Below are 24,319 nucleotides of genomic sequence, written 5' to 3'. Positions count from 1 at the left end.
TCCAAGATGACGTTGTTGGCCTCATATTATCCCATTCCATCCTCATTTTGTGTTTATCTACCTGGTGCAGGGACAGTTTTTGTTCCACTTGTTTGTATAGTGCCTTGTCTAATTGAGCCCTGATCTGTGAATGAAGCCTCTAGATATCACTGTAATATAAAATATTTAAACAAAATAAACAAATTGATAATTGGCCCAATAAGTTAATTTTGAAATGTGGAAGCCATACTAAAAATATTACAGGAGACAGCTGGAAAGATACATCAAAAATGCAAGGGAACTCAAACCTTCTTCATAAAGATGGACTAGATAGCCTCATCTCCCAGACTTCTCTCACATCTGCAATCATGTAACTTGTGTGACAGCTACCTATTTGCTTATGTAAAAAAAGTTAAAAATTTTTTTTGCTCCTTCTATATTGCAATTTAGCAGCTGGAAACATGAAGCAGCCAGCACTACGTTACCAGCCACTCTCCATGGAATACTTGTGATCTAAACCACAACGGTTTGGGAACCTCTGCTATAGACCATTATCTTTTATCTCCACATTTTAAAAACAGATTAGATAAAGAACCATCTAAACTTAATTGGCAGAAGTGACAACATAAGCATCTGTCTGGCATAATCCTGCTGCAAACTCTAGTGGTTTAACTCTTCCAGAAGATCTAAGAATTCTTTCAAGAACTTCTGTTTTCACTTCAAATGACATCAAAAGGGCAGGTATTCTACAGAAACACTGTATGGATTCTTGGCAGCATAGCATAAGATCAATTTTAAACAAAGTTTTAAGAGGCCAAAGGTCAGTGAGCAATAATACATGTGCCATTTTATGCACAAATGTGTAGGTATATTTACATATACAAGCATTGTAACTGTGTTCTCAAACGCACATGGATAAAGTCATTGCTCACTGACAGTTTGGTGCAAGATGTCCAGTCCTTAATACTGCAGATTTGTCCCTTATTAGATAGTTTCCGTAAAATATGGTGTCTAGAAGTGCCAAGTGGACTTACCAGACCTGAGATTCTAGCCCAGATTTGTTAAATATGGAAAAACAGGTTAAATTTTCTAAATATTTTAGCTAAATTGTGTGTGAAAATTAAGCAAGGCATTTGGCCTAAATACTGGTCTTGAGAATTTGTTATTATTCAGATTTTAAGATTCAAAATGACTGATTTTAGGTGAAACTAAGACTATACATTAACCAACACATAGTAACACAACTCTATTTATTTTGGGTATTTAAATACACAGCCAAAATCAGAAATTGAAAACTTACACATTTGAGGAGACTGATACAGACATCTAAAAAATTTAAGGAAAATGTAAAGAAACCATGTTTAAGAGAGGTCAAATTACTGTGCTTGCCTGGCATGTAGAAGATCATTGCTCTTGGCCTGGTACACAGAATGACTAGATATAGAGTATTCATACTCTTCTAGTCTAAACCAAATAGTTAAAACTGAACTCGCTGCAAAAACAAAAATAGCTACTTAACCACCATGTGGGAGACATCTGACTGATCTTTTAGCACTGCCTTTTGGTCAACAGTTGGAAGTATGTTGAAGAAAATTTGATGTTTCAAATAAGAAAAATTGAGTGATAATAGGAAAACAGAGGAAAGTCTGAAATCAAATCCCATGTCTCATTCATCATATAAGGGTAGGGCTTTGAAGGCACTCACGGAAAAAAAAGCATGTATTCTGATCATCTGTAAAGTGAGTTTTAAGAAAACCAATACTGAACAACAGTAGGTACTAGAAGAAAATTTTTTTTTTCAAAACAGAACCCTGGAATACACAGAACAGAAAGTTACTCTTGGGAATCCAACAATTTTCTTGCATATATTAGCTATGTAACAGGAAGACTATTGTACACAGAAAGATACAAAGCAGAAATAATATAATAAAAAGGCAAACAAAGGATGTGAATGTGAAACAAAGTTATACATTAAACCAATGTAACACACTAACGGTATTTATTGTACATGAACTCAAAGGCTCCAGGATGGTGTATTTTATATTTTAAAAGTAATATAATACACAACTAGCAATACATTATGGTTCAGTAGATTCAAAACAACTTAGGTTAATTTTGTCATGTAGGATACAGATGTTATGGTATAATAAATAAAATTAGTAAAAATAGAGTTTATAGACCTAAAAACAGAAAAAAGAAAAAATACATCTGTTTATAAAACAGCTTATATGTAGTCTGTGCATTACTATTCTGTGGCACATGCTGCATGAATAACTTTTGGTTTTGGAGTAGAAGCAAGTTCCCCATTTAAAAGAATATGCTGGCACATCATAATTTCTCCTCTACCCGCAAAATAACGTTAAATGATAAACACAGAAAGCTATGTTTGTGAATGGGTGAAAGGTAAGTTACTTTGGTCTAACCTAAACTTCAGAAATTGTTACTTTAAAATGGCAAAAATAACAAATCCAAACCATGAAAATGAAAACATTAAAAAGTGAGCATGTATAAACAGTTATGCTGAAGAGTTAATGTATAATGTAAATAAATATCCCCATTAAATGGACAACTGGGTTTACTTTTCTGCTAGAGAAGACTGCATTTTAGGTATACAGGTATATCATCTGGAATGTGCCTAAAAAAAATTAACACTGTTTGACCTTTGGCTACTAATTACCAAATATCATAGATCAAAGCCAACTAGTATAGAAGATCACCTGTCTTTGGAAACTGAACTCATGACCTTGTAAGTACTAAATACTTTATTAAAAAGGAAATAAGCACTTTCCTCAGAGTGGCTCAACACAGTAAAAATGAAGCAATCTGAGACCAACTCTAAATTAAAATAGTAGCTGTCTCAGTGCTTGTGATGTAAAAAGGACAGGATTGTGGATATTAATTTCTTAGCAACTGAGTCATTTATAAGATGTTCCACTAATGTCAGGGACTACTGCAATCTGTTGTAGTGTAACTGCTGATCAGCAATTTGGTGTGTAACTGGTGAAGGGCATTATGAACTACTCCCTCAACCAGAAGACACAGGTCTGGAAATTAACCTCTCATCACAATCCTGGGTTGGCAGATTCTCTGTGCAACAATAGAAACCTTGATATTAGAGGAGAAACAATCCCAACGTTACTAATATTTAATTAATTTGGCCTATGCAGCATCTCCTTAACTATGGATTGATTTGGGGATTATCTATTTTTGGAAAGGGTTGTGAGAAATTAGGGGAAGGCTGAAGATGGAGGAATTTCCATTAAAAACACAGGCGATCTAATTTTGCTCTCTGTTTTCTGAATGTCAAACTCCCCATACACACACACATACTATTACTATTGATGTGTCCTGAATGTAACTAAAACTATGCTTTCTTTATAGTAAAAAGAACAAAAGTCAAGGGTTTAATGCTAAGACTGTGAGGAATGAAAGAAACTAAAGTTCCACAACACATCTCTGTGGTAGGAAAGTATGTGCTCTTTTTCTATAGAATCTTGAATTGTATAACATTAAACAAAAAACAATACAAAAAACACTGGAAACTTTACACAAATTTAGGTTATACTACAATACTGCATGTCTATCCTTTCATCTTGATGTAGAATCTGTTTTTATTTCTTTGGGTTTTTGAGAGGTTTGTTGCATTTGTAGTAACATGCACTCTACTGACAGGTCCGGATATAACATGAGATAGTAAGAGCCACAAAACTTGGCTTGTAAATAAATTATGCAGCTTATTCTTGCCTTCCATATCCCCAGAATATTCCCACTTAAATACCATACAGCTAACTGTGTGGGAAATAATCTTAAGTGTTTTTGTGAAACTACTTGGTTTTACATTTTCAGTCTGCAAGTGGGCCAAATTATCTGTTTGGCTAGCAAGTCACAATTGTAAGGGTGGGTATGACCCAAAAAGCCATTTCCCACACCACCAATCAATTTGAAATACTTCAGAAAATGGACTAAATGATGTATTCTGGAAGTCACAACTAAATGAAACTCACCATTTCACAAACTTGTCTGCAGTCAGGGTTCATTCTAGATGTGACAGTGGGATTACCTAGCTAACGGACTCCACCTCTTGAAATCCTGTCCTGTTTCATTCTTTTTCCATCTCCCTTGTCCTGCTTCTCTCCCCCACTCTTTTGGTTTCCTTCCTGATCTATGGCTTTTGTCCTCAACTCCACCTCAACTTCATTTCTCTGTCACTATTCCACTTTAATTACCCACCTTGCTGCTTGCTCACCATACTTGATTTTTAAGCCTTATTGTTATGCATCTGTGGATTTGTTTCCCCTCCAATATGTTCTGCTGCTGCAGACTTGCATTTTACAGCAATGCAAATGGAACAATCATCACGATACTTTAGTATGCTTCATTTAGTATTGCATCCAGACAACATGCCCAATGGTGCAATCCCACATCCAGAAATCAACATTAATTGAACATCCAATAAAAGTCACTTTGTATTTTAAATATCATTAGAACTCCTACAACAGAACTTGGCCAGACTACAATAGTCAATAATTCCAGCTAGACTTTTGGTGGAATATCAGGGTGTGCAGTAAATTTGTTTTTAATTTTTAACCTCATTACACTGCAGCAATAATATTTAAAACCTGTCATTAGAGACAACATAGAATTAAGAATATAAAAAGGTATTAAATCTTTTTTTTTTTTTTTTTTTTTTTAAACAAAGTGTCTAATCACAGTGATCTTTTGTTGGGGGCTATACTGTGAAATAATTAATTTCTATCATGCATATTTGCCTTTAGCTTGAAACAAAGACCAAATGCAGTGCAAGTTACCTCCTGCTACTGTCTCCAATTATAGTTTTACAGAGTTTTACTCTTTGGGGACTGTCACCTAGCTGTGGTGACGGGTCTTATACGTTCCAATGATCCTCAGAGCTATGTTGCCAGGAGCTTCGAGCTCCAAGGCGAATAAGTCTGGGGGGAAGTTCCAGATAAAGCACAGTCCAACCCGCTCCCCAAGTCCTCAATGGAGGATGAGGCAGAAAAGGTGCCTTCTGGATCTCAATGGCTGTGAAAGCGGATGAAGGTTGATGAAAGCTGGAGATCTCCAGTCATCTCAGACCTTTCCCGGCCACTGGGCTTCAAACCTCCAGATTGTCATGATCGTGTGGTCACTGTAGGCACACCAGCCTCCCCACATTAACAGAAATCACATGCAGGCTTCTACCACAAGAAATAGCATTCCAGGATTGGACTCCTGAGTCATTTCAGGATTTATGTAAATCTGTGGTAGAGATCATCATCGAAATCGAGGGATTGCTGATGAGGGTGAGTTTTATAGAGTGTTACATCCAATTTTTAGATCCATTTCTATGACAGATTTCCAAATAATGATTATGCAGAACTAATTTAGAAGGCAAACTTGATATCTATTGGAGAGCACTAAATAAAGTAAATATCTACTCTCTTGGGACAACATTACCCTTAGACAGATGAGGGATAAATTACTGTATGTCATTAGGGCATAAAATGGATTTTACTGTAATTTATTTTGAGACAAATTATATTGTATTTTCACTCCACCTTCATGCATCTTATTTTCCCCTTCTTATTGTCTATTTACAGCTAATTTCTTTACTTGCTCTTGTGTTTAATATAGAGTACTATGAAAATCCAAATAAATAGTTTGCTTATCTTTTATATTTTCTTATGGTCCTTTGTTCTCTTAGTTACTGCATTATTCCCTTCCTCCTTCCCATTTGATTCTTCTTTATATTTTCTCTTCCCTCTGTTGTATTCTCTCTCTCTATAATCTTGCCTTTAAGGTGCTAATAAGCTGCTCAAAAAGGACTACCTGTTAATGCTAGCTAGTTTCCAAAGTGGAATAAACCCCTAAGGCAAAACTAGTGCTCAGGATGCAAATCTTACTCTTACTAAATTCCAATTCAAAACACAGGCAACAATATTGAGATTATAACCTGTGGCTTCTCATTTTCAACATAATCACCATCTACATCCAGACAAAACATCACTATTGTGAAACCGCACTTCAGACAATTTACAAGGAGGATATAAAGATTTCTTGAATGCATCACACCAGTCTCAGACTACTGCAGGAAAAAGTCTGAATTTTTTTTTTTTTTTTTTAAATATTACAAAAAAAATGTTAGAGTCACTCATTTTTCATAGCATTAGCTCTCCAAATATCTAAATTACTATACTCATGTACAGCCTCTTAACTATCTCTCAAATAGTTTCTGTACATGAAGTATCTTGAAGATTAAAAGATCTGTATAAATGTCAACAATTAAAACCTAATATTTATTTACAATTTGTTGTGTCCATTAATAAAAATTTCATCATTAGAATTTTGTGGAATGCTTTTTACTTTGTTAGATTGATATTTAGATGGTAACTGGGAAAATCATACAAATATTGAGCAAATTTCATGAAAGATATGCCTTCAAATATTTATATAAAATTAATTCTAAATTTAGAGTTTATTTAAAATAATGAATTAAAGTTCAGTATGATAATAAATTTCTATATTACTAGTCCATTCTTCTGAATAGCTGCAAGAAATGTTTGCCCACACAAATTCTGTAACTGCCTACAGCCTGCCTAGTACAGTCAAATGTTAATTTACTTTCTCTACATCAGTCGCAGGTCAAGAGAAGATTCAGGCAGCCATAAATTACAGCAGCTAGAGGTGGCTTGTTAACAAAATGGTATTTAAATATACCATATTGGTCAGCAAGGAACAATGTTACCTTGAAATACATCATAGATAAATTTACACACATTTTAAGTTTAAAGAGAGACCTCTCTTTTTACCTCTCCAAGTACATCTGATGTAAAACTTTAGCTCTAATTATAGCATTTGAATATACATTAAAGTGAAATTCACTTTTGAACTCGTCTCCTGGTTGATCAATTTAAGGACCTATTTTATTTAGTTACAGAAGACTATATGACACTTCTCGGCAATCTAGAGATTCACATTTGGTAAGTAGTTAGACTTAAGTTCTTGCAAGACGACTATAAACCTAGAGAAACAAAACATTTAACAATGTGACAGTGCCTTCCTTTCACTTCACTGAACTAAAACTTAATCAAAATTTCCTCATATTTTTGTCACACGATGAAAATACTGTAATGTAAATGCAGAAAATTCTTAAAGAAAATGTTTAAATCAGTACAGGACTATACCAAATATACTAAGACTGCAGATAAAATAGTGCAGAGAGTAAAGGCACCACACAGACTTCCCCAGTAGTCTATTTATACTAAGAGTAGGTTTTTAGCTTCCCTATGAAAGTATATAAAGCTTCTCAGGGTTACAGGAAACATGCTTTTTTATTCCCATGACGCACACCTTGTCAATAATAGGAAAGTTAACATTTCCTTCAAAAGATGAATTTTTTTCCCCACCCACTGCCAGGAATAATGGCCACATAATAAAACTGGAATCTAAATTAAAAATGTTAATTTTTTAGTTTCTAAAGAACAGCAACGCACAAAAAATTCTCAGGAAACTATTTCTGTATACAAATGATCTGAATATCAAGAATAAGCAAAACAGCTATAAACAAGATGCAGACAATTTCCTGGTGCAAGTGCTGGAGCAACCAACTAGGGGCCGTGCTTCTCTTGACCTGCTGCTCACAAACAGGGAAGATTTGGTAGGGGAAGTAGAAGTGGGTGGCAACCTAGGCAGCAGTGACCATGAGATGGTCGAGTTCAGGATCCTGATGAAAGGAAGAAAGGGGAACAGCAGGATACGGACCATGGACTTCAGAAAAGCGGACTTTGATTCCCTCAGGGAACTGATGGGCAGGATTCCCTGGGAGGCTAATATGAGGGGGAAAGGAACCCAAGAGAGCTGGCTGTATTTTAAGGAGACCTTATTGAGGGCACAAGAGCAAACCATCCCGATGTGCGGAAAGAATAGCAAATATGGTAGGCGTCCAGCTTGGCTTAACAAAGATGTCCTTGGTGAACTTAAACGCAAAAAAGAAGCTTACAAGAAGTGGAAGCTTGGTCAGATGACTAGGGAGGATTATATAAACACTGCTCGAACGTGCAGGAATGAAATGAGGAAGGCCAAAGCGCAATTGGAGTTGCAGCTAGCAAGGGACGTGAAGGGGAACAAAAAGGGTTTCTACAGGCATGTTGCCAACAAGAGGAAGATTCGGGAAAGTGTAGGCCCCTTAAAGAAAGAGGGAGGCGACCTAGTGACGGAGGATGTGGAGAAGGCTGAGGTACTCAATGCCTTTTTTGCCTCTGTCTTCACAGACAAGATCAGCTCCCAGACTGCTGTACTGGGTGGCACAGAATGGGAAGGAGGCAAACATCCCGCAGTGCTGAAGGAACAGGTTCAAGGCTATTTAGAAGGATTGGACATTCACAAGTCCATGGGGCCGGATGCAATGCACCCGAGGGTGCTGAGGGAGTTGGCTGAGGTGATTTCAGAGCCATTGGCTATTATCTTTGAAAGCTCGTGGCAACAGGGGAGGTCCCTGAGGACTGGAAAAAAGCAAATATAGTGCCCATCTTCAAAAAAGGGAGGAAAGAGGATCCGGGGAACTACAGACCGGTCAGCCTCACCTCAATCCCTGGAAAGATCATGGAGCAGGTCCTTAAGGAATCCATTTTAAGGCACTTGGAAGAGAGGAAGGTGATCAGGAACAGTCAACACGGATTCACCAAGGGAAAGTCATGCCTGACCAACCTGATTGCTTTCTATGATGAGGTGACTGGCTCTGTGGATGTGGGGAAGGCGGTGGATGTGATATACCTTGACTTTAGCAAAGCTTTTGATACGGTTTCTCACAGTATTCTTATCAGCAAGTTAAAGAAGTATGGGTTGGATGAATGGACTATAAAATGGATAGTGAACTGGCTAGAGCATAGGGCTCAACGAGTAGTGATCAATGGCTCCATGTCTAGCTGACAGCCGGTCACAAGCGGAGTTCCCCAGGGGTCGGTCCTGGGGCCGGTTTTGTTCAACATCTTTATTAATGATCTGGAGGATGGGGTAGATTGCACCCTCAGCAAGTTTGCGGACGACACTAAGCTGGGGGGAGTGGTAGATACCCTGCAAGGTAGGGATAGGATACAGAGTGACCTAAACAAACTGGAGGATTGGGCCAAAAGAAATCTAATGAGGTTCAACAAAGAAAAGTGCAGAGTCCTCCACTTAGGAAGAAAGAATCCCATGCACAGCTATAGACTGGGGACCGACGAGCTGGGCAGCAGCTCTGCAGAAAAGGACCTGGGGGTAACGGTGGATAAAAAGCTGGATATGAGTCAGCAGTGTGCCCTGGTTGTCAAGAAGGCCAATGGCATATTGGGCTGCATTAGGAGGGGCATTGCTAGCAGGTCACGGGAAGTGATTATTCCCCTCTATTCGGCATTGGTGAGGCCGCATTTAGAATATTGTGTCCAGTTTTGGGCCCCCCAATACAAAAAGGATGTGGACAAGTTGGAGAGAGTCCAGCGGAGGGCAACAAAAATGATTAGGGGGCTGGAGCACAGGACTTATGAGGAGAGGCTGAGGGAACTGGGCTTGTTTAGTCTGCAAAAGAGAAGAGTGAGGGGGGATTTGATAGCGGCCTTTAACTACCTGAAAGGGGGTTCTAGGGAGGATGGGGCTAGGCTGTTCTCGGTGGTGGCAGATGACAGAACAAGGAGCAACGGTCTCAAGTTGCAGGGAGGGAGGTCTAGGTTGGACATTAGGAAAAAGTTTTTTACTAGGAGGGTGGTGAAGCACTGGAATGGGTTACCTAGGGAGGTGGTGGAATCTCCATCCTTAGAGGTTTTTAAGCTGCGGCTTGACAAAGCCCTGGTTGGGATGATATAGCAGAGGTTAGTCCTGCTTTGAGCAGGGGGTTGGACTAGATGACCTCCTGAGGTCCCTTCCAACTCTAATATTCTATGATTCTATGATTCTAAGATAAAGTCTTCTCTTTATCCACATACATAAACAAGAGAGAACCAGTTTCTTTAATATTTCCACAAATTTATGCTATGTAAAAGCCTGTTTGAAGCTTACTGAAATAGATGGGAAAATTTAAAAGTTTACAACAACCTGGAAGTAGTAACATATCTACATGCCCAATTTGTAGTACACATTTAGGTATACAGTGGCAATACGATAGCTATTTTAAAAAACTTAGGACATAGACAAGAATTTAAAATTTGGAACACTTCAATCTTAGTTCCTGCTCCCACCCTTGTCCTACTCCCATATCTGCTTATGAATCTATGAATATATGGCTGTGACAGTACCCACAATGTCATGAGAGAGTATATAGGTATTAACACAATTACAGTTCTGTCTTTGGTTTGCCTTTATTTCCAATAAAAATAGAAATTTTAGATACTCATCCACAACTTGTTTTGTCTCATGCTGTGAGGAGCCATAAAAAGCATCCCACAGAGGTAGCAAGCACTGTTCAGTTTCTCAAATGTTTTAAATTGAATTATCCAGAATTTCCATTAAAAGTTCTTTTAGGCCATATTAATTCTGATGCTAACTACATTTGGAAAACAATAGCTTTGCAGGCAGCAACGCCTACCAGTCAATGAAACCAAGCACCATCCAAAAAGCTCTCTTTTTGGCTTTTACAACTCCATATTGAGGTAAATATTGTCTGGAGTTGGAATCTGCAGTGGAAAACTGTGATTCCATGGTTGACTGAATTATAATGCCCAAGGCCACAGGATGAGACAACATCTACTGAAGGTCGTTTTTGTAATCCAAGAGGCAATTATTTTTCCACTATAAACTAAAAACTCTAGACTATATATATTAAACATTATTGTGAATGCAAATTTTAGTGTTAATATAGTTTTGAAATTATGTCTTTGCAGACAAGTGACATTCAAACCTATCTCCTCATCACATGATCTGATCAGCATTGTGGTATGCATTTTTTAAAGTCATTTGGGGTAGGAAACACATGGCGGAAGGCATTTGCAGCCAAGTGTACAAGGGCCTCTTCTCTGTGTGTGGCAGAAAAGTCCCTAAAATGTAAAGATCTCTTTCACAAAAAAGTTCACTTAGCAAAATAACTTGGTTTTCTGAATGCATTGCCTCCACCACAGTTCCACAGCAAAACTAAATGCCGTGCCATGCAGCGACAGAATCCATTTTAAAGAAGTTGCTCATTGGAGCAGTGGGCATATCATGACTCTTCATTTCAGAATTCTAAAACCACAGTGCCCCAACTGTTCCTCAGTTCCTTTTATATTTGGACATTATCCTTTAAATCTTCAGACTAGAGGGTAATTCACTGTGGATCTGCAGAAGCAATACATTTAGAAAGAGAGACTTTTTTGTAAGTAATAATGCATCTTAAAAAGGTATAAGCCAAGCTCTGCCTAACAACCCTGAAGATCTCTTTCTGCACATGATACATAAGTGCTCCAGAAACATGCACCTTCTTCTAACACACAGATAAGGTTTTGCGTCTATTACAGGAATTTCATTGAGAACATAGCCTGTCTATTTATATCACCTCTAGACTGAAATGTCTTTGTAAGAGATGTGTTGTTGAACTAGAGCAAGTCTATGGACTGGATGTAGGAATCACTGGGTGAAATTCTATGACTCGGGTTATGCAAGAGATCAGAATGGATAATCACAATGATCCCCTTTCGCCCTTAAAACTTAAGAAACTTTTCTGGCACAGAGAGCAGCAAGTGAAAGAACCATCAGTGATGGATGAAAAGAGAAGCAGGTAGCTCCATAGAGCTCGTTAAAACCAAGATTTCAATCCCATGGATGTGCAGGTTATAATTTTGAATATACATGGAAAAAAGCAGCCTTTTGGTATATATAGGATAGAATTTCAAAACGATTAGTAGAGGGAGAAGACAATTGAATAATCTCTAATAGAACGGAGAACATCATCTGGTGAGCCCAAACTGGAGAACCAGAATCACTAATTCTTTCCAAACAAATCTTCGTAAGAACTTTGAAGTAGGGAATGACATAACCTCAGTCTCTATGGTGCCATAGTGACTCTTCCCCAACACATCATATTTATCTAGATGTAAGATACCTCTGTTCTTTACTGTCATTTTAACCAATTTGCCTGGTACTGAAGTTAGGCTTATTGCTTGTAATTGCCAGGATCGCCTTTGCAGTCTTTTTAAAAAATTGCTGGTATTTTAGCTATCCTCCAGCCACGTGGTACAGAGGCTGATTTAAGTGATAGATATAAACTGCAGAACTATTAACTGTGATATGTAATCTGGGTTCTTCAGAACTCTTGGGTGAATAGCATCTCGTCCTGGTGACTTATTACTATTTAATTTATCAATTTGTTCCAAAACTTCCTCTATCGACACCTCAATCTGGGACAGTTCATCAGATTTGTCACCTAAAAAGAATGCTGCACCTGAGTCAATCTCCCTCACATCCTCTGCAGCAAAAACTAACGCAGATTAATTTTTTGCAGCAGCCTTGTCTTCCTTCAGTGCGCCTTTAACACCTGAACGTTCGGTAACCCCACTGATTGGCACGCTTCCTGTTTCTGATGTACTTTAAAAAGAGTTTTGCTGTTAGTTTGTGTTTTGCTAGTTGCTCTTCAAATTTTTTTGTCTGCCTAATTTCATGTTTAACTTGCCAGAGTTTATGCTCCTTTCTATTTTCCTCAGTGGGAACTGACGTCCAGTTTTTAAAAGGATGCTTCTTTTGCCTCTAACCACCTCTTTTATTCTGATGTTTAGCTATGGTGGCTTTTTTGGGGTTCTGTTACTGCTTAGTTTTTTTAAATTTGGGGTATACATATAGTTTGAGCCTCTATAATGGTATTTTTAAATAGGATCCATGCAGCTTGCAGGCATTTCACACTTGTGACTGTTCCTTTTCATTTTCATTAAACTACTTTCCTTATTTTTGTATATTTCCCCTTTTTGAAGTTAAATGCTACTGTGGTGGGTTTCTTAGTGTTTTCCCCCCTAGAAGCGTATTTAGGATGACAAAAAAAGGTATAACTAGATGTAATGGAAAGTAGTTAAAGGAAGTTTAGCTTGAAAACAAAGATTTCCTTCTGGTCAGATTTACCAATCTGTAAAACAGTTCCTCCAAAAAAGTGACAGAAGCACCATTAGTAGAGTCATTTAAGATCTAGAATACAAAGAGCACTAGAAAATAGATTAATTGGAAAAATGCTGCACTACCAGGAGAATAAAACAGATGACATAAAAGGAGTTCTGCTATCACTATCTTCTATCATCAAGGCCCTGCATACATTATAATTCCACTTCCCCTGAAATGTCTTTGGAATTTGGCACTTTGCCAAATGGCAGCAGAACTCTAAGTTTTGGCTGCAGAATTTAGTATTTTGCTGAAGCTATAAGCTCAACATTTTGTTGTCCGTCCCCCCCAATTCCCTTGGTGTCTTCTTTCCATGCTGCTTTCACCACAAGCGGAAATGAATTACATAAGCAGAGCATTCTCACCCCCTGCTGCCCACAAAATGGGAAGCCAAAAAGCAGGACAATAGCTCTCCTGGTTCATCAGGACCACTGCTGTCTCTTTCAAGATATGCACCATGGAAGAGAACACTGAAGTTGCAGGGCCAAACCAATGGGCTGAAGGTCTCAGTCAGAGCTCTGTCTCACACAGGATGCAAATATGCAGGGCTGGATAAAGCAATCTAGAGCAGCGGTTCTCAACACCCCTCCCCCCCAAGTACCACTCGGGAAAAAAAGGGGGGGGGGACGACTTTCGGTGGCGGATTTGGCGGCGCGGTACGGCTTGCGTACCACCCAGCCTTCTTTGAAGTACCACTGGTGGTACATGTACCACTGGTTGAGAACTGCTGATCTAGAGTCCTGAGTACACTACCACATGGGGCCTTGAATGGCTCCTCCCTTGCACCATAGTCTCCCTCCCTCCCATATCTGGAGTGGCAAGAGCCCCCCTCCTCTCGAGTCACAGAGGCTATAGTATACTTCTAATCCAGGCTTCAGCACTTCAGTTTTAACCAGTCACTGATTTGTGTGGCATTGAATAAATTAAACTCCCTGTATCTCTATTTTCTCAACTGCAAAGGAAGATAACTACTTGACCTTCAGAAGAGCTGAGGACTGAAGTTTATGTAGTGTTTTGAAAATATAAAGTGTTTATTATTCCTCTCAGACAATGTCAAATGAAAAGAATGTTAGCCCCAGGCACTCCTACAGACACTCTCGTAACTACTACAGACATATCCACAGTGTTAACCAAATCTGAGGGGCAGGGGAAGGGTTTATTAACTTTATCTGCTGTTCCTGCGATGTTCAGTGCCAAAAGAACAGTTTAAAAAGACTCTCTCCTGAAGAATAGGATTAAAACATTTACATAAAAAAAAAAGGTCTAGTATTTAAATTTTAAAAAAAAAATATCTGATGTGTCCTTTGCATTCTTGACGCCGCAGATATTTCCAAAGCCTATGTTTACATTTGCAGTAAGAAAGGCTTCCCGGTGCTCACTCTGAATCTGATGACGGTACATCTTCGCTAAGATGCTGTACCTAAAACAGGTTAGCGATTGTCATACACTAATATTGGATGCAGCAGTGTATTTCCTCCAACATACTAGTCATTCCCAACTTGAAAAATTTCAGCTATGAAACCAAATACCTCTTTTCAACACTCTTCCATCCATTAGTCAAGAGAAAAAAATTATTGTAAAAACCAAGATAGATTAATTCAAGAACTTTTGGCTAATAATCTCCACAAAGCCACAATTATGGAGAAATTTAAATAATTCATCAATAACCAGATATCACGAGGATGCAAGTGTAATGAATATGATTCATCTGCAGACTGGCAGAGAGTGACAAGCAATGAATTGACATATTACTAGTTATTTGTATTGTGCTAGAGGTCTCCACTATGGTAGACACTGTATAAACACTATTCTCTCTGGGCATAAACTATTAATGATGATTCCACTCCCCAAGATCTGCTTTACAAGCACAATATCAAACATCCAACTGCAAGACGTGCATAAGTTTATCTAGACAACACAATTGCATATCAATTGCTTAGTTCTGGGTGTGCTGAGGTGACTCCATTAATGAGAAAGCCAACACAGTAATAAGCAAACATTTTTCTTCTTGTGATCATAAAATCATAGGACTCGAAGGGACCTTGAAAGGTCATCTAGTCCAGTCCCCTGCACTCAAGGCAGGACCAAGCATTATCTAAACCATCCTTGACAGGTGCCTGTGCAACCTGCTCTTAAAAAGCTCCAATGACCAAGATTTCACAACCTCCCTACACAATTTATTCCAGTGCTTAACTACCCTGACAGGAAGTTTTTCCTGATGTCCAACCTAAATTGCCCTTGCTGCAATTTAAGCCTATTGCTTCTTGTCCTATCCTCAGAGCTTAACAAGAACAATTTACCTCCTTTGTAACAACTTTTTATGTACTTGACAACTGTTACCATGTCCCCCTCTCAGTCTTCTCTTCCCCAGACTAAACAAACTCAATTTTTTTCAATTCTCCTTCATCGGAGATGTTTTTTAAACCTTTAATCATTTTTGTTGCTCTTCTTTGGACTTTGTCTATCTCTTTCCTGAAATGTGACTCCCAGAAATGGACACAATACTCAGGTGAGGCTTAATCAGAGCAGAGTAGAGCTGAAGAATTATTTGTGTCTTGCTTACAACACTGCTGTGAATACATCCCAGAATGATGTTTGCTTTTTTTGCAACAGTGTTATACTGTTGACTAATATTTAGTTTGTGATCCACTATGACCTCAGAGAATTTCTGACATACCACCTCCATAAATACGTCTGCTTTCACACACTGATAATCAAGTATGTACTTATGATGTACTAGTCCAATATTAGCAATCACATTCATAACATCCTTGCAGCAAAGTTATGCCTGTTAGAGAATACATCATTTAAGAAAGATCACCTATCCACCAAAGCACATGTAGGTGTCAGAAACTAAAGAAAAATGTTAAAGGACAATCTGACATTCTGTAACGTAGGATGCATGTTATTAGATGTTGAACATGAAATCAATTACTTTTCCCATAGAAGGAAAAGGTTTTGCAGTTTGACCGGAAATACATCATGAAAAAAAGTGTATTTATTGTAATTTCCGCTCCCTCTAGAAATTTGGTTTGCACTTGCATTACTAGTTAGAGCAGTGGTTCTCAACCAGGGGTATGCATACTCCTGTGGGTATGCAGAGGTCTTCCAGGGGGTACACATCAACTCATCTAGATCAGGGGTATCAAACATACGGCCCGCGGGCCGCATTTGGCCCGCGAACCTTTTTGATCCGGTCTGTGTTCGGTCAATGTAAGTGAGTCCTGCTGCCGCCGAAAGTTTCTCTGCGTATGGCATTGCCACTTTAAGAGAGTCTTAAAGCGGCAACACCTTCCTCCGCAGAACCCAGCTGCCGAAAAGCGGAAGACGCCCTGAATTTTTCAGTGGCGGGTATTGCATGGCCCCTGTGAAGGGCATGTTACGTGAATTTGGCCCATCACCATCAACGAGTTTGACACCCCTGATCTAGATATTTGCCTAGTTGTATAACAGGCTACATAAAAAAGCACTAGCAAAATCAGTACCATACCAAAATTTCATACCATGACTCGTTTATACTGCTCTATATAATACACACTGAAATGTAAGTACAATATTTATATTCCAATTGATTTATTTTATAATTATATGGTAAAATGAGTAAACAATTTTTCAGTAATGGCGTGCTGTGATGCATTTGTATTTTTATGTCTGAATTTGTAAGCAAGTAGATTCTAAATCATGTGAAACTTGGGGATACTCAAGACAAATGAGACTCCTGAAAGGGGTACAGTAGTCTGGAAAGGTTGAAAGCCACTAAGAGTACTAACCTTGAAAACACTGAAAATTCTAAACAGTTCTAATGTAGTCACTCCTATGTCCTCTGTCAGCATATCAGCTCAAGCCATCTGCTGCTGGTCTGTTTGGCTCACCACTAACCAAAAAGAAAAAGCCAATGTGTGCCCACTGCTTCAGCAATTTAGCATCCAGCTTTGGCATTTCTTGCCTGGACAAATCAGAAATATTGCTTCTCATTCAATTATTTTAAGCCAAAAGCAAACACTTCCTATCCTTCCTTCCTCCCCCTTCCACCTTGTACTTTCAATGATAAGTTCAACATTACTGAGTTGGTTAAACAGCACATGTTTTGCAAAGTACCTAACTTCCTTCGTATGGTAAACCACTTGAACTGAAGTCATAATATGAGTAACAATCAAGGTCATCTACAGAATCCAGAGGAGAACTTCTCATCAGATTACTAGAAAATGATCTTAAGAATAGTTTTTGAATTCTCATGATTGAAATCACAGGACTTTATGGCTAGGTCCAATAACAGAGAAATATCAGAAGCTTCTTGCACTCAAGACTGTAAGATTAATTTAGGCCACTGCAAATTTGCTTAATGTTTGAAGGTACTCATTCTAATTCTAGACAGCATCAATTCAAAACTATCAATCAGAGAAATTCTCTTTTTATAATCTAGGCACATCCATTACTTTTGTACTGCATCAAGCCTATATCAGTATGGACCAAACCCTATTTTGAACTTGGATAAGACAAAGCATTATCCTGCTACAAAACCATCAAGCCAATGACCCAAAAGCCCTCATAATGTAAAATTCTAGCATCTTATTCGGGGATCTCTTGCACTACCTTTTAGTGGAAAGGTATTGGCCCTAGTCAAGCCTGAAACACTTTTTTCAACCAAGGACATACCCTTCTTACTAAAAGTGCCATGACACTTCAGAATCCAGGCACAGCAAACAAGATCTCAGTTGAAGTTCTCATCCAAAAGAGAGACCCACACAATAAACTGCAAGATATTCAATTTATCCACCAATGAAAGATGAAGGGTGATGTCAACTTTGCTAGGAACTGAATCCATAGTTCCAGAGTCCACCTAAGTATGTCCCTTATATAGAAACCAGCATCATGGTATCTGAATGCTTTACCAACTAGTTACTCCAGAACAGAGTATTAAGCAATCCTATTTGGCTTTCCCTATAGGAAACACTTCCTGTAAGACTCAGCTAACTCTTGATGACAGAGTTAAATCAAGGACCCAAAATACAGCAGGCAAGTCACTGGTGGAACTTGTTACCACATGACCTTATGACAACATCTACTACCTTAAAAAAAAATTAAGCATTCCTTTTAAGGCTCCTTTAAGTTTATAGTGACAAAATTAAATTGGCTGCTCTTCTATAAGAAAAAGCCACAAAAAAGCAGGAAAATTCCACACTGCATTAAGATCAGAGAGGACAATTCATAATCTAAAAAGGTACAAACACACGCACACAAAGAAGTTATTAACACGAGAACCAAAGCAACAGGCAGACAGGCTGAGAGGAATGCAGTGTCTAAGAACTCATTAAAATAAAGCAGTATCAACCAATCCTGCATTACTTACTTATGCAGCAAAAACTTCTCATTTATTTACTTTCATGAGAAGTTTTAGTTACACAAGTAGTGCCTAATCAGGACTTTGGAGTCTGTGAGAAGACTTGCCACCCTTAGGCTCTGAAGATTTTGGCAAATCCTGCTACATTATTTCTATATCAAATAAAATAGACAAGAGTAGCAGCCACCTACAAGACATAAATATAAATATCACCTGGAGTCTGAAATTCCTATCCTCCTCTCTCCCAAGAGATGAAGAAAAATCAAAGCATTTCAACTAGAATAAGAAAATACTAGAAAAAATTTAGTTTAGGTATAGTCTCAGTACATTTTTCTTCCAAGCATTGAAAAAATCCCATTTTATGACAATTTCAATACAAGACATCAAGAAGATCGAGGTCAAATTATTTTGTTAAAAAACAGCAAAGGTTAAGATGTTAGATATAACAACTTAAAATCAAGTGCATGATGAGTGTATACTGATGCTATCATTGTAACTCAGAAGTGGTGTCAGTATCTTTTCTGCACATTGTCTTCTTAAGGTGGGGCATGTATCAAAAATACCAGGACACTGATCCCGAAAGTTGCTGTATGTGAGCACAGGGGTCCACACATGCAGAGCTCATTTCAGGACTGGGACACAGCTGCGGTTAAATTCCTTCAGCTTACATATTTTGGATATAATTATTTGGGTGGCATTTGACCCACAATGTTACAATATTTCAATTAAGAAGCACTGTTTTTAGGAGGTTTCACCACCATACAGGCACACGTACTCTTATGCAAAGAGGGAAGATTGGGTAAAATAGCAGAGTAAAGTTTTCACAACTAAAGTGTAAGTTCTTCCAGCATCGCTTCTTAGGACTCCTGAGGAATCTTGATGTAATTTGTTCCAATAGCCTTGTCACATGCAACTCTTATTCTGCTTTCCTTTTATTCTACTTAACCATCACTTGATTTAACAGAGCTAAAATCAAACTGCAGGGTTGTTCTTTTTATTTAAAAAAAAAAAAATCTCAGGACAGGAAATGGTCACAACTTGGTGTCTCAGAAGCTGAAGGCTCTAATTTAAATTTATTTGTGAAGAATAATGGGGGTCTCACTCTTCTGGGACCCTTTGATATTGTGTGTTCTGCTGGGTCTAAAAAAATAGATTTAAAAAAAAAAAACCCATGAATGCCGTGGATGGCTAAACTCAGAATTTCCTTGACTGTGGGTGCTTAAACCCACAATTCAGCCTCGATCCTCCAATTCACTGTGCCCCAGTCAACTGATGTGCCCACGCAGAGCCTCAGAAAGTTAATGGGATCTATATGCTCACAACAATCCATAACGATGCAATGAATTGTGTTCCAAAAAGCACTGAGAATCCTAAGTGCCTCACAGAATCAAGTGCTATTTGCTTTTTTACTTATATGACTCCCTCCCCATTACCACAGTAATTAAATGCCTCATCTCCGCAATACCCCTTTGAAGTAAGGAAGTATTATTTTGCAGATGGGGAACTGAGAAACAAAGAGACCAGTGACTTGCCAAGGAAGTTACAGGCAGAGAAGGGAACTAAACCCAGACCAGTGTCCTATCCACCATCCTTCTTCTTCTTAAGTATAAACAACGGTTGTTTTACACAGTTAAACACCTCAAGCATTTAGTATTTTTAAGTACTGCCCATCTTTATTTTATAATATCTTGCTACATGTACTTTTAACTCATTGCACCTTTTCTGCAAGAGAATGTATTAATAAGTTAAATTCGTTGGAATCTGTTAACATGAATTTTGCAACAGACAGAGGAATCACTTCACACACCGCTGAATTTCTGTCACCTCAAGGAGGACAGCAAGGAAAAGGACACTCAGAGCACAAAACAACAGAGGGAGAAAAAGAGAGTTAAGATGAACAAGGACACATTCAAAAAAGACCATTAGTCATTGACATTGGATAGAGGTTTTTGTTTGTTTGTTTGTTTTGTTTTGTTTTTGAGATGCATCTGGGGAGAAACCTCCCTTGCAGATAGCTGCATGGAACTCATTTTCTCCTCTGAAGGAGAAAGGGCCTCAAGATAAGAAACTTCACTCTGAGGGTGTTTATACAACTCAGGCCTGATGTTTAGATCACCAAGCTTTAGGCCTGCGACTTCATAAACAATAACCCAGAAGTCTCACAAAGCTTTCCGTCTTCAAGACATTTTGCGACCATTAACTAATCATCAAATTGTTGAAGGGGCCAGAGGGAAGCCCGCCGGTGAACAGCCTCTGTATTTTCCCTGTAACACCAGAAGGGTGATGATGAAGCTGAAGCGCGGCAGGGAAGGAGACGGGGGGGCAATCGCACCGGGGGGGGGGGGGGGGAATAACATTCAATGGCTTCCACGCACCTCGGCAGGCGACCATCGCCCTCTGAAACTGGCACCCTGGGCCGGTATTTCAGCAGCGCCGAGTAAAGCGCTGTTTCCGGGAGGAAGGAAGAACAGGAGCCGGCCCTGGCCCCGGCTCCATCCCCGCCCGGGGAGCCGGCTGACCACCCCCAACGCAGAGAAATGGGGAAGGCTCCGGGAAACCCCCTCCCCGGGACAGGGGCTGCAAGCGCTGCTCCCCCCGAACCGCAGGGGGGGTGCCCGCTCCCCGGGCGGGGATGGAGCCGGGGCCAGGGCCGGCTCCTGTTCTTCCTTCCTCCCGGAAACAGCCCCCTGCCGACACCGGCAGGCCAGCGGCCGGAGCCCGTCAGACCCGGCCCCCCGTTACCTGGCCGGAATCAGGCAGGCAGCGAGCGCGCCTCTCCCGCTCGCCAGGTGCCCCCGAACCGCTGACATTGACAACGCCGCCGCCGCCATGACGCTAGTGCCAGTTACAGCTGAGAAACGGCGGCCTCCCAGGGCCAAAACTCCTCCGCCCAGAGAGGAAACGCGAAGGCGCCAATCATCAGCTGTCTCCCGACTAGCGGGGGAGGTGGGAGAGAGGGGCTAGAGGAAAGGGGGCGGGGAGGGATGCGGAGGGGGAGGGACTGATCAGGTCCAGCAGGGGCAGTGCCAGCCCTCAGTGCTCAAAGATCATGAGGCTCCCCGCTCCGCCCAGTTTTGCTAGCCTTCTGCCAGCCGGTGAACGCCGATCTCTGCTGCCACCAGGCTAGCCACTGCTTTTCATTGAATGAAAACTCAGGGAATCTCTTGATTCCACCAGCTTGAGGCTATCAGAGCGATGTCAGCTATCACCAAGCACGTGATAAAATCAGGAGAGTTGCTTAATAAAAGCTACCTGGATCCTTCCGATTTTTACACCCAACCCCCTAAATGGTAAATTACAGAAGCCCAGTCATTCTTGGTGTATTACAAAACTCTGGAGTTTGGTGCAAATGCAGTGCAAATTTTTGCAAATTGGCACCTAGGATATTTGGTCCTATCCCTCCCCTAATTATATGTTGTAAACAGAGAACAAGAGAATACTTTTACATAAAAAATTCAGACCATATGCATCTGGAAGCAACAGCGTTACAAATATCCTGATCAAGCATCTGGATCCTGCTAGATTCATATAATTTTTGGTTACATACATCAGCTTTACCATCTAAATGTAGTGGATGTGCAGTTTCTCCTAATCCACCAAAATAATCCAGATTCCAACATGTTGTGATTCATTATAAAAAATTCATTCTGGGTTAGTGGCCCCAGCCTTACCTCCTGAATTTAAAATGCAGAATGCCATTAGAACCACTAATATCTCCAAAAGTGGAATGATTTTTTTTTAATACACCACAGTAAGAGGGAAGGTAAATGAGACTACTGACACATATTGTAGCCAAGAACATATTATGTTGCTCAAGATATAGACAAATTCCTGTAAACGAAGACTCAAATGCAGGTGAACCTTGACATTCAGTTCTTGGATACATATTCGTGTAGTGCTGTAGTACTATGATTTTCGGGGCTCTGGATTATTCTGGAGGGGTAGGAGGAACTGTTTATTGTTTAGATAGTAAAAACAGGGCCTTTCCTGTCAAAAAGTTAACAAGACCAGGTAGATACAGGTATCAAATTAGAATGTTTGCAACTTTCTTGCACCAGGATGTGATAGGTCCCGATTTTTTGGTGAAATAATAGGAACAACTTGTTCTCAAGTTTGACGGTACAATGTATGAAAGGTTCTGAAAGGATCCAGATGCCAGATCCAAGTTTTGTGGTGCTGATTTACTGGGGGTAAAGAGATTAAATTTGTAAGGTGCAGCTAAAGCTAAAGATCTATTTAGTGGAACTTTGGAGATTGGAACCAAAAACTGGCAGTATCCAGGTGCTAGTTCCAAGGTCTTTGGCACTGTTGCACTGGGATCCATTGGGGCCTGGGTATTTTATTTTGTATTTATTTATTTTGTTGTTGACAGGGTCGGAGCAGCCACACTTGTTCTCTTTTTAAGCAGTGGACTTTGTGGGGTGGGACCCATAATTGGCCAGATCTGGGTATTTGCAGTGCCATCATACTGGGATATGCTAGGTACAGATTCCCCCCGCCCTCCCCGTAAGAGTTGCTTCTACACTAATCCCTATCCACGCATAAAGTTGCACCACTTTAACTAAAGGGCGCAACATCACTTCTTTAGTTAAACTGATGCAACTTGTGTGTGTAGACCAGATCTAAGTTAACCCCTTAGCGAATGTATGTGTTTCATGCATCTAAAAAAAGAATTCCACAGAAGTCTCAATTTTTGAGACAGCAGCAAAACAGGAATTACTTTGGGAACATCTACACTTTCATGAAGACTTAAACATTTCATTTATAATGCTGGCTACAGGCTTGTCTACTATCACAGTTGTACTGTGAAACACAGGCAGCACTAATTGTGCTGAGTAATATTTATCCTCACAGTACCTATAGTTTTACTTTTTGAGAAAGCATACTAGTTAAACTATAAAGATTTAGGGTAATATTTTCCCTTCAAATATGTATGTGCAAGTCCCATAGATTTCACTGGATGTTGCACACAGGTTGTAAGTACTCAAGAAAAAAAATTAACTTTTTATTATTACTCCTTTCCTGTAGGAATAAGATTCATACAGATAGTTTTACTCCATTTCCAAGGTGATCAGTCTGATACAGCAAATAGACAGCAGAGTAGCCAATGTAAAGCAAAACTTTACTGATGTTCCCAAAATTATTATTATTAAATATCTGTGCTGTGCAATGTTCAAACATATAAGAAACATAGCCCCTGCGTCAAAGAGCTTACAGTCTAAAGAGACAAAGAACAGAAGATAACGGGGGAAAGGGATACAACATACCAGTAATCTGATGACAGTGATGACAGTTACATGCAATGTTAGCTCTGTTTTTGTTTGTACTGTTGCTTTTATATATGTCTTTTAAGTGGTCAGCCAGACTTAGGCCCTGATCCTGCAAACATTTAAACATGTGAGAAGTCCCAACTTAATGGGTCTACTCATGAGTGAAAAGCTACTCACATGCTTAAGTATTTGAGGGTTTGGGGCCTTACTTTGAAAGAGTGGCTTCTTTGGTTCCATTTTGTAGCCAGAATGATTTCTCTCGCTGATGAAACATCAGCCACAGTTCTACTTGCAGTTTTTTTTCAAGTGTTTGCAGTGGAGCAAAGAATCTCCCCCTGTTGTAAACCCTTCTACAATGTACATGCCAAGATATTATTTAATGGAGGATTTTGCTTCCAAAACCAATTTCTATCTTAAAAGATCAGTGAAAATAAAAATGTGGGGTTTGGGAGGGTGTGTTGTATTTAAGTGCAATCCTCAAATGGTAGCCAGGTTGGTGGGGAAAGGGCCAGTTTTCTTCAAGTCTGTTTGATTGCATGTGAAGAGATGGAGTTGTCTGGTTTTAATTTTTTCCCTTTTGTATGGATCTTCAATAAAACATCACAGTTCATGCAAGAGGAAAAAAAATTAAAACCAGGCAACTTCA

General features: G+C 39.4%; 1 protein-coding gene across 1 annotated transcript in view; it reads right to left on the bottom strand.

Moving 5' to 3' along the window:
• Positions 1 to 21,331, bottom strand: part of NDUFS4 (NADH:ubiquinone oxidoreductase subunit S4) — a 69,455-nt gene extending 48,124 nt beyond the window's left edge. Inside the window, exon 1 of the mRNA XM_067545613.1 lies at positions 21,146 to 21,331. Within this exon, the coding sequence (XP_067401714.1) occupies positions 21,146 to 21,234 (89 nt within the window). The 5' untranslated portion in view covers positions 21,235 to 21,331. The remainder of the gene's footprint in view (positions 1 to 21,145) is intronic.
• Between the last annotated feature and the right edge of the window lie 2,988 nt (positions 21,332 to 24,319).

This window comes from Emydura macquarii, unplaced genomic scaffold (assembly GCF_026122565.2).
Source record: "Emydura macquarii macquarii isolate MOO-44397 ecotype Brisbane River unplaced genomic scaffold, CSIRO-AGI_Emac_v2 contig_1045, whole genome shotgun sequence".
In the NCBI taxonomy this organism is placed as follows: domain Eukaryota; kingdom Metazoa; phylum Chordata; order Testudines; family Chelidae; genus Emydura; species Emydura macquarii.
The sequence above is the reverse complement of the archived record's forward strand: the minus strand, read 5'-3'. Positions and strand labels throughout refer to the sequence as shown.